The 13,560-nt window shown below is 55.3% G+C and overlaps 1 protein-coding gene across 3 annotated transcripts in view; it reads left to right on the top strand.

Moving 5' to 3' along the window:
* Positions 1-10,996, top strand: part of DSCAML1 (DS cell adhesion molecule like 1) — a 112,455-nt gene extending 101,459 nt beyond the window's left edge. For 2 of the 3 annotated variants that reach the window (XM_069787922.1, XM_069787924.1), the window contains 14 exons: positions 176-315; positions 1,830-1,983; positions 2,216-2,333; positions 2,455-2,618; positions 2,897-2,995; positions 4,986-5,174; positions 5,271-5,558; positions 5,641-5,796; positions 5,932-5,962; positions 6,317-6,435; positions 6,804-6,956; positions 7,289-7,483; positions 8,074-8,385; positions 10,117-10,996. In XM_069787922.1, coding sequence (XP_069644023.1) covers positions 176-315; positions 1,830-1,983; positions 2,216-2,333; positions 2,455-2,618; positions 2,897-2,995; positions 4,986-5,174; positions 5,271-5,558; positions 5,641-5,796; positions 5,932-5,962; positions 6,317-6,435; positions 6,804-6,956; positions 7,289-7,483; positions 8,074-8,385; positions 10,117-10,568 — 2,570 coding nt within the window. In that variant the 3' untranslated portion in view covers positions 10,569-10,996. Of the gene's footprint in view, positions 1-175; positions 316-1,829; positions 1,984-2,215; positions 2,334-2,454; positions 2,619-2,896; positions 2,996-4,985; positions 5,559-5,640; positions 5,797-5,931; positions 5,963-6,316; positions 6,436-6,803; positions 6,957-7,288; positions 7,484-8,073; positions 8,386-10,116 lie in introns of all 3 variants that reach the window. The other variant, XM_069787921.1, reaches the window with a different exon arrangement.
* The last annotated feature ends 2,564 nt before the right edge of the window (positions 10,997-13,560 follow it).

Genomic DNA, 13,560 nt, shown 5'->3' with positions numbered 1-13,560 from the left:
GCAGACCCATCCCTGCTTGCACCTGCCCAATGCTGGGGTGGAAACGCAATTGCAGCTCCTCTGCAGCACCAGGTTGAGATGCCAGCCCTGCGGCAGGGTGCTGCTGCCTCGCCGGGCTGGGCAGAGACCTCGGACACCTCCTGGCGCCCGCTCTGCCACGCTCTCCCTCCTTCAGTTCCAGGTCCCCCGGCCGGCATAAAGGCTGTCCCGTCTTCTGCCAGCAGCGTGGTGGTGTCCTGGCTGCCGCCGGCCAAGCCCAACGGCATCATTCGGAAGTACACCATCTTCTGCTCCAGCCCCGGTTCGGGGCAGCCGGTATGGGACGGGGACAGGGGTGAGGCTGGGGAGTCGCCAGGGCGTGCTGGAGGAACGCTGAGCTGGCTGAGCAGGAATGGGAGGGAGGGCTGATGCCAGGTGGCGATGGCAGCAGCAGCAGCAAAGGTCCCTCGGGCCAGGTCCACACACTGCAGTTGCAAGGGCACCTGTGGACGCTCTGCATCAGGGCATAGTCCTGTTGTCTGTTCCCTTCCTCCGGCATCCACCCTGCTCAGCGCTCGCTCCAGAATGGGAAATATGCCAGTGGCTGACCGAAAATAAAATGGAAATCAAACCTGGCCCCATCCCTCCTTCATGAGGGAGAGGTTGATGGGAGGTCTGCAGACTAGTGCTTATCAAAAGCTCCTTCTCAAACTCATTTCGCTATCTGAGCCTCTGGTTTCCAGGGCAACATAATCTTTTCATCAAAGCAACTGGTAAAACCGCTGGGATCCGATATTGTTTTCTTGGCATCTTGTCAAAACTGTCATTTGGGTAAAAAAAAATTATGTATACTATACAATATTCATATAGGTGTCTGCTTGTGGGGTACACTTCCATCTGCAGGCCCCACAAGGGTGTGCGTTCAAAGCCGGTGAACGCGCAGATACCTGCGCGCGGTCCCGCGTTTGCACGTGTGAATACCGCATCCGTCCTGTGCAACAGGGGTTGTTGAGCTCCCATCCCCTCTCTAGCGCTGGCACGGCAGGGCAGCCGGGTGCCGTGCAGGTCAGCCCTTTCCCACGCGGTGTGCTTGGGCCAGGGTGCCTTTGGCCCCGACACGATGGAAACTGGCGCTTGCACTCAGCCTTGCTGCAAGGCTGTGAGCCAGAACTCTCTGGAGGAGCGCTGACGGGGTCCGGGACAGTCACTGCAGGCAATGCGGGAGGTGAGCCCTCGCGGGGTTTCAGGGACCCCCTGGACCGCAGAGGGTTTTTGGCAGCCCGGCCGGGGCTTGCCTCTGTGCTCAGGCCCCTCCGCAGCTCGGCGGGCGGCCGGGGAAGCGTCCTTTCCCAGGAACAAATCATGCCCTCAAAGCCATCTGTTCCTCGGGCTCTGACCTGGGCTCCCTGGAGAAATTATGACACCAGCCGGTTTACGCTGGCATTGAGAAACACCAAGGAGCTGAATGACTGCTCGGGAGCAAACCCACAGCACCTCGAGGAGGTGGCTGCCGGGCCGGCCATGGGCCCTCAGAGAGCGAAAGGCGCTCCCCAGGGATTGCTCCTGGTGGAGCGGGGGGACGGGGACCCGTGGACCTCCTTTGCCAGCTGGCCGGGGATGGGACTGAGGGCACAAGCCTGCTGGCAGTGGGACAGTAGGGATATGCCCTGGGTTGGGGGTGCTGGGGGGATGCCCACGGGCAGGCAGCTGGCCCAGAGGCAGCTCTTCCTTGCTGACAGCTCAGGCGCTGCTCTGGCCTCTGGGCCCCCGCTGCTGGGGCACCCAAGCTGAGGGTGATGGGGGTGGGGGTCTCACGCAGGCTGTACCATCTCCCGTCTCCCTCTCCGCAGGCCCCCAGCGAGTACGAGACCAGCCCTGACCAGCTCTTCTACCGCATTGCCCACCTGAACCGTGGGCAGCAGTACATGCTGTGGGTGGCCGCCGTCACCTCCGCCGGCCGTGGCAACATCAGCGAGAAAGTCACCATCGAGCCTGCTGGGAAAGGTACGGTGGGGGCTGCTGGCTCACAGCGGGGATGCACACGCTGGCTCTGCTGTCCCCTGTCCCTAGGGTTGCTTTGGCTGCTCCCTATCAGCCTGCAGCAAGGGACAGCTGGGGTGACTCGTGCCCGGGGCAGAGGAGGGACAGCGTGGGCAGTCTCAGCTCTCATTACCTGTCGGGGGGGGGTCCGCGCACGGGGCCCACCTGCCGGGTTGACCTCCTCCTTGCCCCCAAGCCCCTGCCAAGATCATCTCCTTTGGAGGCACCGTCACCACCCCATGGATGAAGGACGTGAGGCTGCCGTGCAACTCTGTTGGGGAGCCGGTCCCCGCCATCAAGTGGACCAAGGACAGGTACCGAGGGGGGCTGCCAGCTGTGCCGCAGCTGAGGCTAGGTGGGGGCCGGTGCCGGCTGCATCGCCTTTGCTGCGTCGCGTATGGCTGACGCGCCCTCTCCTCTCTCCTCTCCTCACAGTGAGGACTCTGCCATCCCTGTGACGGTGGATGGCCATCGCCTGATCCAGGCCAACGGCACGCTGGTGCTGCGCTCGGTGAAAGCGGAGGACTCCGGCTACTACACCTGCACCGCCACCAACACTTGGGGCTTTGACACCATCATCATCAACCTGCTGGTGCAAGGTGAGGGGTGCTGGCGGGGGGGTCAGCCTGCGGTCCCACATCTGCATCTGGGAGCAAATGCCTCACATGGACATGGTCCGTCTCGGCACCTGTGCTCTCACTTGTCCGCTGCTCTCAGTGGGGTGAAGCACCACAGGGGCTTTCCTGTGTGAGGGGTTCTCATTGGCCCAGGGCTGAGTGGGAGGTCTTGCTGGCGTTTCCCCTTTTGTGGGGGCATGGGTCGGGGCACTTTCAGCTGGTGCATGCGAGGTGCTCATGGGCTTTTCCTTCCTCTCCAGTGCCCCCCGACCAGCCCCGCCTGACTGTCTCCAAGACCTCGGCATCGTCCATCACACTGGCCTGGATTCCTGGGGACAATGGGGGCAGCTCCATCCGAGGTACAGCTGCTGCGAGCGACAGAGCCGGCACCAGCACCACAGCCCCCATCCCGGAGCCTCTGGCCCCGGTGCTGGGGGATGGGACTCGTGGCGCATGCTGTGCACGCGCTTTTGTCTCTGCGCCTCAGTTTCCCCCTCTCTAAAACGCCTCATAAACACTCCAGAGTAAGGTTGATGCTTCTGAGCTTGTGGGAGGGCTGCCAGTCCTAACGAGGGGGGTTGTAAGGTATTTTGGACAAGACGCAGTGGTTGAAGTAGCTAACGAAGGGCATGTCGTTAATTGCTCAGGTGCTGGTGCCCGGGGCCCGCCCCAGTGGCTGCTCCGCATCTCCTGGCATTGGTGTGACTCTGAACCCGACTGGGCAGGATTTGTGCCCCGTCCCTGGCAGGCTGGGGGCTTCAGCAGGGCTCCGGGAGCATCCCTGCTTTCCAGAGCCTCCTTTCTGCTCTGATTCATCTCATGAATTATACGTTGAAACAGCTGCACACGGAGGGGGGAGCGGGGAGTGAGGAAGGAGACCTCGCTTACAATTAATTAAAAGCATGAAAGTAATTACAAGCAAATCTCCCCAGCCAGCAGCCTTTCACTCCAGCGGACTCTGTTGATAAATTTGGTTATAATTGGATTAGAAATATTAAAAACATGCTGCATGTACAAAATAAATAAATAACCGGTGGCAGGCACCAGGGTGCCAGGCACTGTGGGCGGTGCAGGGGTGCTGGGGCTGGCTTCGATACGGCCGGGAAAGCGTGTGCCCACAGGCAGGCCCGCACCACCCCAGGAGGGTCCCAGTACCCCCATCCTCTGGCTGTAGGGAAGCCTTGGCGCTGGGCAGGTGTGAGAAGCGTCTCTTCCCTTGGCACTGCTCTGCCTGAGCCGGAGCTGGGCGTTCACAGAGCTGACGTGAGGCAGATGCGCGCCTTCCTGTAGGTCCTTTGGCATCAACCACGCTGGTACCCGGATGGTCTCAGCACCTGGAGCGGTCCTGCAAGGTCTGCATCGTGTGGCTCATGACACACGCGCAAAGGCAGAAAGCCTACTCTTCTCTGTGATTTTTATTTGAGAGTTGGCAAAATAACCTGCAAAAATAGGCAAATCTATCAATGCACTGCGAAAGCTGGGGATTTTGTATAGCCAAAAAGGTTGGAACAGTAAGGGCAGCAAAGACAATGCTGCCCTGAGGGGCACCAACGTACGAGGCGGTGTATCCCTCGCCCGAAGCTCCGTGCGTATGCGTGTGCCTCTCCCTGGGAAACCCTGGCGAGCCGTCTTCAGGCGTCTTGTTGACGGCAGTGTAACAGGTTTGTTCATCTAGGACACAGTGTGCTTCCTAATACTCTTAATCATGGGAGAGGAGGCGGCATGCAACGGCAAAAGCAACTTCCTAGCAGCTTCCCGAGGGAGCTAGTTAATTCTTGCTTTCCCTTTATAGCCTCGCACCAATCAATCACGTTTCGCACTCCCCACGCTCCCGTGCGAAACTGAGCGATGGGGGCTGTGCCGGCGGCACTGGAGGCAGGCGGTGCGCAGACAGGGGAGCGGATGGGGGGAGTGGCCAGGGGGCTGTGGCAGAGCACTCGGGAGGTGGCGAGCTGCTGGGGGTGCCCACGTGCCTCTCGCCTGTGGCTCCTGCCTGGGTCTGCACGGCAGGCAGTGCCGGCAGGCGAGTCGGCCTCCGTTCGGGCCGCACGCAGGGTCCAGCAGGGCAGCAGCTCGTCCCTGCTAGCGGTTTTGAGGTAACCGTAACCCACGTCAGCAGCGTAGGAGCAGAGGGCTGCGTTTCCGTCACCATCGGGCAGGAATCGGTGTGTAACGGCTGCCCTGGCACTGCAGCGGACATGGCCACAGGATGTCCCCGAGGCAGGCGCAGGGTACCCCGCTGGCTCTGCGTGCCAGCAGTAATCCCTTCTCTTGCCCTGCCCGGGTGCCGCTCGCCTGCCCCGGCTGCCTGTGTGCCTGGAGGTGACCGCCCCATCCTTGCACCCACAGGCTTTGTGCTCCAGTACTCGGTGGACAACAGCGAGGAGTGGAAGGACGTGTTCATCAGCTCCTCCGAGCGCTCCTTCAAGCTGGAGAGCCTCAAGTGCGGCACCTGGTACAAGGTGAAGCTGGCAGCCAAGAACAGCGTGGGGGCTGGCCGCATCAGCGAGATCATCGAAGCCAAGACCCACGGCAGAGGTGAGCCTGCCCCGCAGTGTCCTGGCCCCACTGTGGTCCCCTCTCCGCAGCGGTCCCCTCTCCGCAGCAGCCCTCCTGACGGCTCCTCTCCCGCAGAGCCCTCCTTCAGCAAGGACCAGCACCTCTTCACCCACATCAACTCCACGCATGCCAGGCTGAACCTGCAGGGCTGGAGCAGCGGGGGCTGCCCCATCACCGCCATTGTCCTGGAGTACCGGCCCAAGGGCAACTGGGTCTGGCAGAGCCTCCGCACTAACAGCTCCAGTGAGGTCTTCCTGACGGAGCTGCGCGAGGCCACGTGGTACGAGCTCCGCATGAAGGCCTGCAACAGCGCCGGCTGCGGCAACGAGACCACGCAGTTTGCCACTCTGGACTACGATGGCAGTGAGTGGGAGGGACGGGGCGGGGGCCGCGCCGCCAAGGCAGGGGGCTCTCGGGAGCGCTGACCGCCTGTGCTCTGCCCTAGGCACCATCCCCCCTATCAAGTCTGCCCAAGGCGAGGGTGATGACGTGAAGAAGCTCTTCACCATCGCCTGCCCTGTGATCCTGGCCACACTAGGAGTGGCTCTGCTCTTCATCATCCGCAAGAAGAGGAAGGAGAAGCGGCTCAAGAGGCTTCGAGGTGAGATGGGGCTCCGAGGCACAGTGCTCAGGACTGGACCGCAGAGCTGTGCTTTCCTGGACCAGCTTGTTATGCCCTAAACAGCTCTCTTTAAAAAAAAAAAAAAATGCCTTGTTTTTTGTGTCTCCTGCACAGATGCTAAGAGTTTGGCTGAAATGCTGATCAGGTGGGTCTCGGAGCTGGAGGTGGGTGGGGAAGCCAGGGAATGCTGCGTGGTGGGGGTGGTCCTAGATCCTTTTAACCCCGGGTTCAGCCCTCACTCTGTTTTGGACCTTCTGGGGTTTAGACCTGTGAAGGTCGTAGCAGCCTCTCTGTAGCCCAGCAGTCTGGTGCTCCTGGCTGTTCCTGCCTGCCAGAGGGTCCCAGAACCCATGCCGGAGCTTGCCTGGGGGAGAGCTGCTTAGCTGGAGAGCTGAGCCCCAGGCAGGCTGGCCGGCGGCAAGCCCCAGCCCCTGCTAGGCTTGAGCTGCTGGGGCTCTCTCCAGTAATTGCTGGGTCTGCGTCCCCTCTTACCTCACAGCAAGAATAACCGCAGCTTTGACACGCCAGTGAAGGGTCCCCCGCAGGGCCCCCGACTACACATAGACATCCCTCGGGTACAGCTCCTCATCGAGGACAAGGAAGGCATCAAACAGCTGGGTAAGCACCGTGCTCTCCCTGCGGCGTGGGGCCCCAGCAGCACCTGCCTGGGGAAGGGACATGGGCCAGCGTCCTGTCTGGCCCCAAGAAGCCTGCAGTGTCCCCAGGCTGTCCCCTTCCTACCCTACAGCGGAGCAGGGTGCAGAGGCGTGCTTGCAGCTCCCCTTATGTTGCTGCTGGCACAGCCGGCAGCACCCGCAGCGATCTCCCTGATCAGGCTCTGCCTCGGTGGGGGTTACTGTCACACCGCTGCCCGGGCTGGAGAACAGTCAGGCAAATCTCCCATCCCCATGTGCCCTGGCATGCTGACAGCCTACAGCAAGGTCCTGGCTAGAGAAAGAGGTCTGAGCTCCAACTTCTTCCCGCAGGGGATGACAAAGCCACGATCCCAGTGACCGACACGGAGTTCAGTCAGGCGGTGAACCCCCAGAGCTTTTGCACAGGCGTCTCGCTGCATCACCCCGCTCTGATCCAGAACACAGGGCCCCTCATCGACATGTCGGACATCCGCCCCGGCACCAGTAAGTGGCTGTGGTCGTGTGGGGCTGGGCTGGGTTTGCTGGCAAAAGTGTGGGGTGCTTGCAGACACGGGCACCAGGCAGGTGTGGGCGAGCCGGGCACTCACCACAGGGGCACCACAGCCGGTCCCTGCACATCCCCTTCCAGAGGGGTGCTCCTGCTGCCCCACAGCAGGGTGCTGGGGTGCAGACCCTGTCCCCCAGCACTGGCCGTGCCTAAAAGCAGCTGTGGGTAAGACAGAAGGAGCTGGGAGTGCCCCAGGGAGATGGGACAGTGTCCTGGCTGTCTCTGGGAGTGGCCCGCTGTGACTCACTCTGTCACCTTTGTGCCCCAGACCCCGTATCAAGAAAAAGCGTGAAGTCTGCACACAGCACCCGCAACCGGTACTCCAGCCAGTGGACCCTCACCAAGTGCCAGGCATCCACCCCAGCACGGACCCTCACCTCGGACTGGAGGACAGTGGGCTCCCAGCATGGCATCACAGTCACTGAGAGCGACAGCTACAGCGCCAGCCTGTCTCAGGACACAGGTCTGCCAGTGCTGCCTGGGAGGCAGGGCTGAAGGCAGCCCCTGGGGCTGTTGCTAGCAGGGATCTGCTGGTTTGGGGGACATGGGTGGTGATCCCAAACCACAAGTTTAGGGTGACTGTGGAAATAGGATTTACTGTCAGTCAATGGGAGCGTGGAACCAGGACTTCCACGGCAAGAGCCAACAAGCAGCAGTGTTGAAATGTGTACTCCAATTCCTAGTAAAGATTATTAATAGCATCCTAAATTGGACAGAGGCAGGTAACTGGCCCTTGGCTCTCATGCTGGGTCTTGCCCTCTTGGTGAGTTGCTGGCAGTGGTGTCCCCTGCCCTGTGCAGTGGTGCTGAGCTCCAGGTTAACCGATGTGGCTGGTGTGGGGACTGTGTGCATGTGCAGGGCTCTGCCCTGCCTGGCAGGCATGCTGTCATCTCCTGGTCCCCTCCTGAGGCTCTGTGGTGGCTCCTGAGCTGCTGCTGCTGGGTTGTGCCCAGCTCTGGGGACAGATGGCTGGCTGTTTCTCAGCAGGGAAAGCCTGGGTATTCCCAGGCCAGGGGAACTTCCCAGGTATGTGACACGTCCTCTCCTCCACAGACAAGGGGCGGAACAGCATGGTGTCGACAGAGAGTGCCTCATCTACCTACGAGGAGCTGGCACGCGCCTACGAGCATGCGAAGCTGGAGGAACAGCTGCAACATGCCAAGTTTGAGATCACAGAGTGCTTCATCTCTGACAGCTCCTCAGACCAGATGACCACTGGCACCACTGACAATGCTGACAGCATGACCTCAATGAGCACACCATCAGAGCCTGGCATCTGTCGCTTCACAGCCTCCCCGCCCAAACCCCAGGACAGCGAGCGGGGCAAGAGTGTGGCTGTACCCATCCCACACCGTGCCAGCAAGAGTATGTATACATGGGCTTTGTCCTTAGTTGTACAGTTCCTGTTTAATGTGTTGTGTAATGCAGAAAAAAATACAAAAATAAAGGTACTGAAAGAGGCAGTTCATGTGAAGAGCATGGGAAAAGTGGGAAAAGCATCTCTCTTCCACCCTCCACAGTACTGATCTTTCAGTATCATCTGTTTTGTTGCTGTGTGTTCACTTTCTAGGTTTTGTAAGGCTTTCTATTGGAATTGCTAGGTGATTTCAGTAAATTCTGCAGCTATCTTTTCTAGATGCCAACACAACCTGGAAAAGATCCCCACAGGACCTACTCAAAAATCTAACTAACAATTCTAATTTTCTCTCCTTGTGCTCTCATCTCCTCTCCTCTTTCTCCCTCCTCTCCTCAGTGCTTTGCTCCTCCTTACATTATTGCTGAAGGCCGTGACTCCCAGGGTTGTACTCAAGTGCCTCAGCAGTGTCAGTAAGAGACAGTCCAACCCTTCAGGACTCATCTTTTACCAGCAGCAACCACACAGTAGAGTACAACCACTTGAGAAATGTCTTTCTGCCACAAAGACAATACAGTACAACCATTCTAGCACCAAAGATGTTACAATACCACTCCCGAGCTGTCTTTCAGCAGCAGAGACCTTACAATAGAATACAACACAACCCTTTTTGAGATGTTTCTTCCAGCTAATAGAGATATAACACATGTTTGAGCTGGCTGTTTGTTACAGTACACAGTATTAGCTATAATACTAATATATTGCATTATGAAAAAAATACAAATATATCTAAGAAATAGTATATTTCAACAAAATACATATAGTGGATAAGGATGTAGTACACAAAATCTGTTTTAAAAATAGCTGTGATAATTGGGAATTAATTTATATACACTGAGTATATTATGTAATATACAGTATTAGATAATTTTTTCTGTGAGACAATATACTTTTATGATACATTTTAAATTGTATAGTGTACATTCTAAGACAATATAATACATTATTATAGTATTATAAACAGGTAGTTTACAGAACATATTACAAAACATATACCGTTAAAAGCAATAGTGGTGCATTGGTTTGTGTTACATGTCACACAATATAATAATGCAGTGTCTTATGCATACACATAAATCCTTAAAGTAAGGTATTAGTTATATATACTGCTATATAATACAACAGAGCATAGTATATTGTTTATTGAAATAGAAATGCTGTTTGCATAGTATAATAGTTGATAGAACATACTATATAACACTGACATGTACTGCATACTACAACTGATGTGACAAACATGGTAGAAATGTTTGCGCAACATACATTACAGACCAGCATACAATATATATGCCCATGGATCCTACTGCCTTGTATCATACACTCATAAGTAACATTACACACTACATTACCTATACATACTATATTGTATTATACCTGAAAACATAACAGAAAAAAAGAAAGTTGGAATGTTTTGAAAGTGTTGTATAACATTGTTTTATTACAGCATACATTTAGTATTACACGTTATAATACTTTATAGGACATTACATAAAGCATTGAACACTATACTTTGATATGCTAGATGCGTTGCATTGCCTAAAGTATGGCAAGGTATAGGATGATTATATTACATGTCTTATACCATATTCCACTAACATATAGAGAGGGTGGGGGCCAAGAGGGGGCCCCCAGGGCGGGCAGGGCCCCTACAGAGCCTCACCCACCACGGCTTCCCCTTGCAGGCGACTACTGCAACCTTCCACTCTACGTCAAGTCGGAGGCCTTCTTCCGCAAGCCCGACACCCACGAGCCCTGCCCAGTGGTGCCGCCACGGGAAGCCTCCATCCGAAACCTCGCCCGGGCGTACCACGCACAAGCCCGGCACATGACGCTGGAGCCTGGCAGCAAGCCCCTGGGCCTGCCTCCCCCGGCCTCCGCCACAACCACCTTACCTCAAAGGACTCTCCCCATGCCCAGCACGACGAGCACAGCTGCTGCGCCCACCGCCAGCGCCGCCCCGGCACCCCCCGCCACCACCGAGCCCCCCGCCGCTGCTGCCGCTGAGGCGCGGGTGCCCACGCACTCCAAAGTGGGAGGCTCCAGGGACTCACTTCTAGAAATGAGCACATCAGGTGTAGGCAGGTCTCAAAAACAGGGCGCCGGAGCCTACTCCAAGTCCTACACACTGGTGTAGGGCACCAACCAGAGACCACCCGCAACGGACGCTGCTCGTTTCCCTGCACCATTTATATTTAATTAACAAACTTGTACATAATGAACTCTTTTGTATAAATGAAGCTATTTTCTTCTTCTCCGAACAGAAAAAGAAACCAGGGCACAAAGAATTTGATGTTACAGATTTAAAAAAAATATAATATATATGTAAACATATATATATTTCACATCATTTTGAAAGGGGCACAAGGAAAGACTCAGCGACTTTTCCCCCCTCCCCCCCTGATCTTGTCGGTGGTTTTAAAAAGGAACGTCTCGAAGACATTGCATGCTATTTTACTGTTCTGAAAACAACAGGAGTTGCTTCAATTTGCAAATGCTTATGTGTTAATACCTTTTTCTATGAAAAAAAACCCAGCGCTGTGTGCAATAAAGGTTATGTTTATATGCGGGTGTCTGTAAAGTGAGCAGGGCGGTAGGCAGTGCCAGGGCTAGGGCAGGACGCCCCAGGCAGACAGAGAGGGGCAGCCCAAAAGTGCATCCAGGCAGCCAAATCCATGCCGCAGGAGCCCAGAGGCACACAGCACCAAGCACTGCCCACTTCCCTACCAAGCTGTGCCACCCTGCAGAGCCCCAGGGCAGGAGGAGGGGAAGGGATGGGAGCAGGGTGTGGGGAACAGTAGCACCAAGCAGGACATCCCAGCAACTGCCAGGCTGTGACACAGCACCCACAACCCCAGGTGAGCAGCACCTACTTACCAATAAGCCCAGGCCAGCCCTGCTGAATCGCTGGTTAGCTCTAGCCCAGGATGAAGCAGGACAGTGAAGCCCAATCCAGTTAGGCTGGAGGGGTGAACTGCGGCACAGACCCTTGCGAGCCACAGCACGGCTCCGGTGCAGCACATCATTGCTCTGGCAGTGCAGGGTAAGCACGGTGCAGCTCTGGTATTGTGTGTGAACACGGTGAAGCACAGCGACTGGCTCACAGCAGGGCTCTTGTTCTCTGCCACGTGGCAGCACTGCACAGTACCGCACAGGAGCAGGAGGTGAAGCATGGCGTGCTTGTCCTCGGTCACAGCTGAGCACAACAAATCACAGTGGAGCAGTGAAGCACAGCGCATCATGGCGAAGCACAGCCAAGCACGAAGCCCAGGGAATCCAGCACCGTGCCATGAATCATGGCATCACTGCCTCCCGTCATGGTGAATCATGGCACAGGACAGCAAGACATCACACGGCTCCCCCAGGACACAGGGCATTGTGGCACACTGAACCGCAGCACAGCTCTGCCAGGTCACAGCACAGTGCAGTAAAGCCCAGTGAAGCACAGCACCGTGCCCCACCTTGATTTGGTCTTATTTTCCTCTCGGCTTTTACCACCAGCCATAGCAATTAACCACCGAGGACATGCAGATTACACCTTCCCTTTTCCTACGTGCACATCTGACAGTGAAAGCAAGAGCAGCTAGAGCTGAGGCAGGCAGCCTGGGGCCAGCAGCCTTCCTTACCTGTTTGGCTATCCCAGGAAGACAAAACCAGCTAAGGCTGTTACTAACAGTTGTTTTAATTACCCAAAGTAGAACTTTGCCTTCCAGAGGAGGTTCTGGTCTTATTTGAAGTCCAAGTAACTAACTGCATTTTCATTTCCTTATTTCCTCCAATTTATAAGCTAGTGTTTTCATCACTTCTCCATCCATGCTTGTTCCCCATGGGCTCCATCTCTTCTTTCCTTACAATGAAGGAATCAGCTTCCTATTGTAGCTTAAACTAGCAGTTGTAACTTCTATGCAGAGATTTTTAGCAGTCTCATTTTTTTCCTCTTGACAGAAGTGCTGTTTTTAACACATTGGTTATAATCAAGTGCTACAGAGTTAAAAAAAAAAACAAAACCAAAAACTAGGAGAGGTATTACAGGAACCCCAACAATGACATGCAAATAAAGTGATTGGTGTTACTGGTGAGATTACCCACAATTCCCATTTCCAGCATGCGGTTCCATTACCTGCTTGTGTTGTCACCCTGGTCAGCAGATCCTCCTTTGCCACCTGGTTCTCACTAACATAACATCTCAAATCCAGTAGAACTCAAAGTGTCTTGGCAACAGCCTGGCAGCTGCTCACTCTTGGGGCTCAAGAAATGAGCCATTATGACAATTTGTATCAGTTTTGGCGATTATTCAGGTAACACTCAGAGCCAACCTCTGCCGAGGAGCATCCTGCACACAGAGGAGTATCCTTCCCAAATAGGCTGGTGGGAAGGCATCAAAGATCACACTCAATACCACAAATACCTGGGTTGATGTGATGTTTCTGCACCAAAATCCCCATTGACACCTTGCTTCTCAGTAAAGCTTTCCTTAGGGACAGATGGAGTTTGCTTCTGGTGAACCAGGACATTGCATTTCCTCTGCCTGAACCGCTGCTTGAGTGGCTCTGCCTCTGCCAGCAGGTTCCCACACTCTCAGCAAGATGGTCTGGGTTACTGCCCTGCATCTGGAGCCTCTGGTTTTGGTGCACTGAGGATTCATGTCAAGAGCAATCAGCCAGCCTCCAAATCCATGCATGAAATAGGGTTAGGCTTCTGCAGTACTTGCTTTGGGGTTTTGTTTGCTTTGGGTTTGGTTTTTTTTAAATGAATCCCAATGTCTGAATAGCCTTTACTTCTATGCATGAGTTTCCTTATTCATTCAATTTTAACAGGTTTTTGGAGACAAAACCATGGTGAGTTTCCAATTTCACATGCAAGGAGTGCATGGATTTTGTACAGCATTTGCACACAGAACATGAGCAAGGCAATCAAATGCTGAAGATCACGCTATGTGGCTCTGACAGGGTCTCTCTGAGCCAGAAAGAGCTTGCTTGACTTACTTTAAAGCCAGTCATCAAGGGAAAATACTGAGGGGCCAGAGAGGCTGGGCAGCAACTCAGCCTTTCACATCATCCTTGGAGTCCTGGGAACCTCCTGGCCACATGGCCCCTCACACCCTGCCGGGCAGGCTGCTGCCATGCACT

Source organism: Haliaeetus albicilla, chromosome 7 (assembly GCF_947461875.1).
Source record: "Haliaeetus albicilla chromosome 7, bHalAlb1.1, whole genome shotgun sequence".
NCBI lineage: Eukaryota > Metazoa > Chordata > Aves > Accipitriformes > Accipitridae > Haliaeetus > Haliaeetus albicilla.
This window is presented reverse-complemented; position numbering and strand designations above follow the sequence as displayed.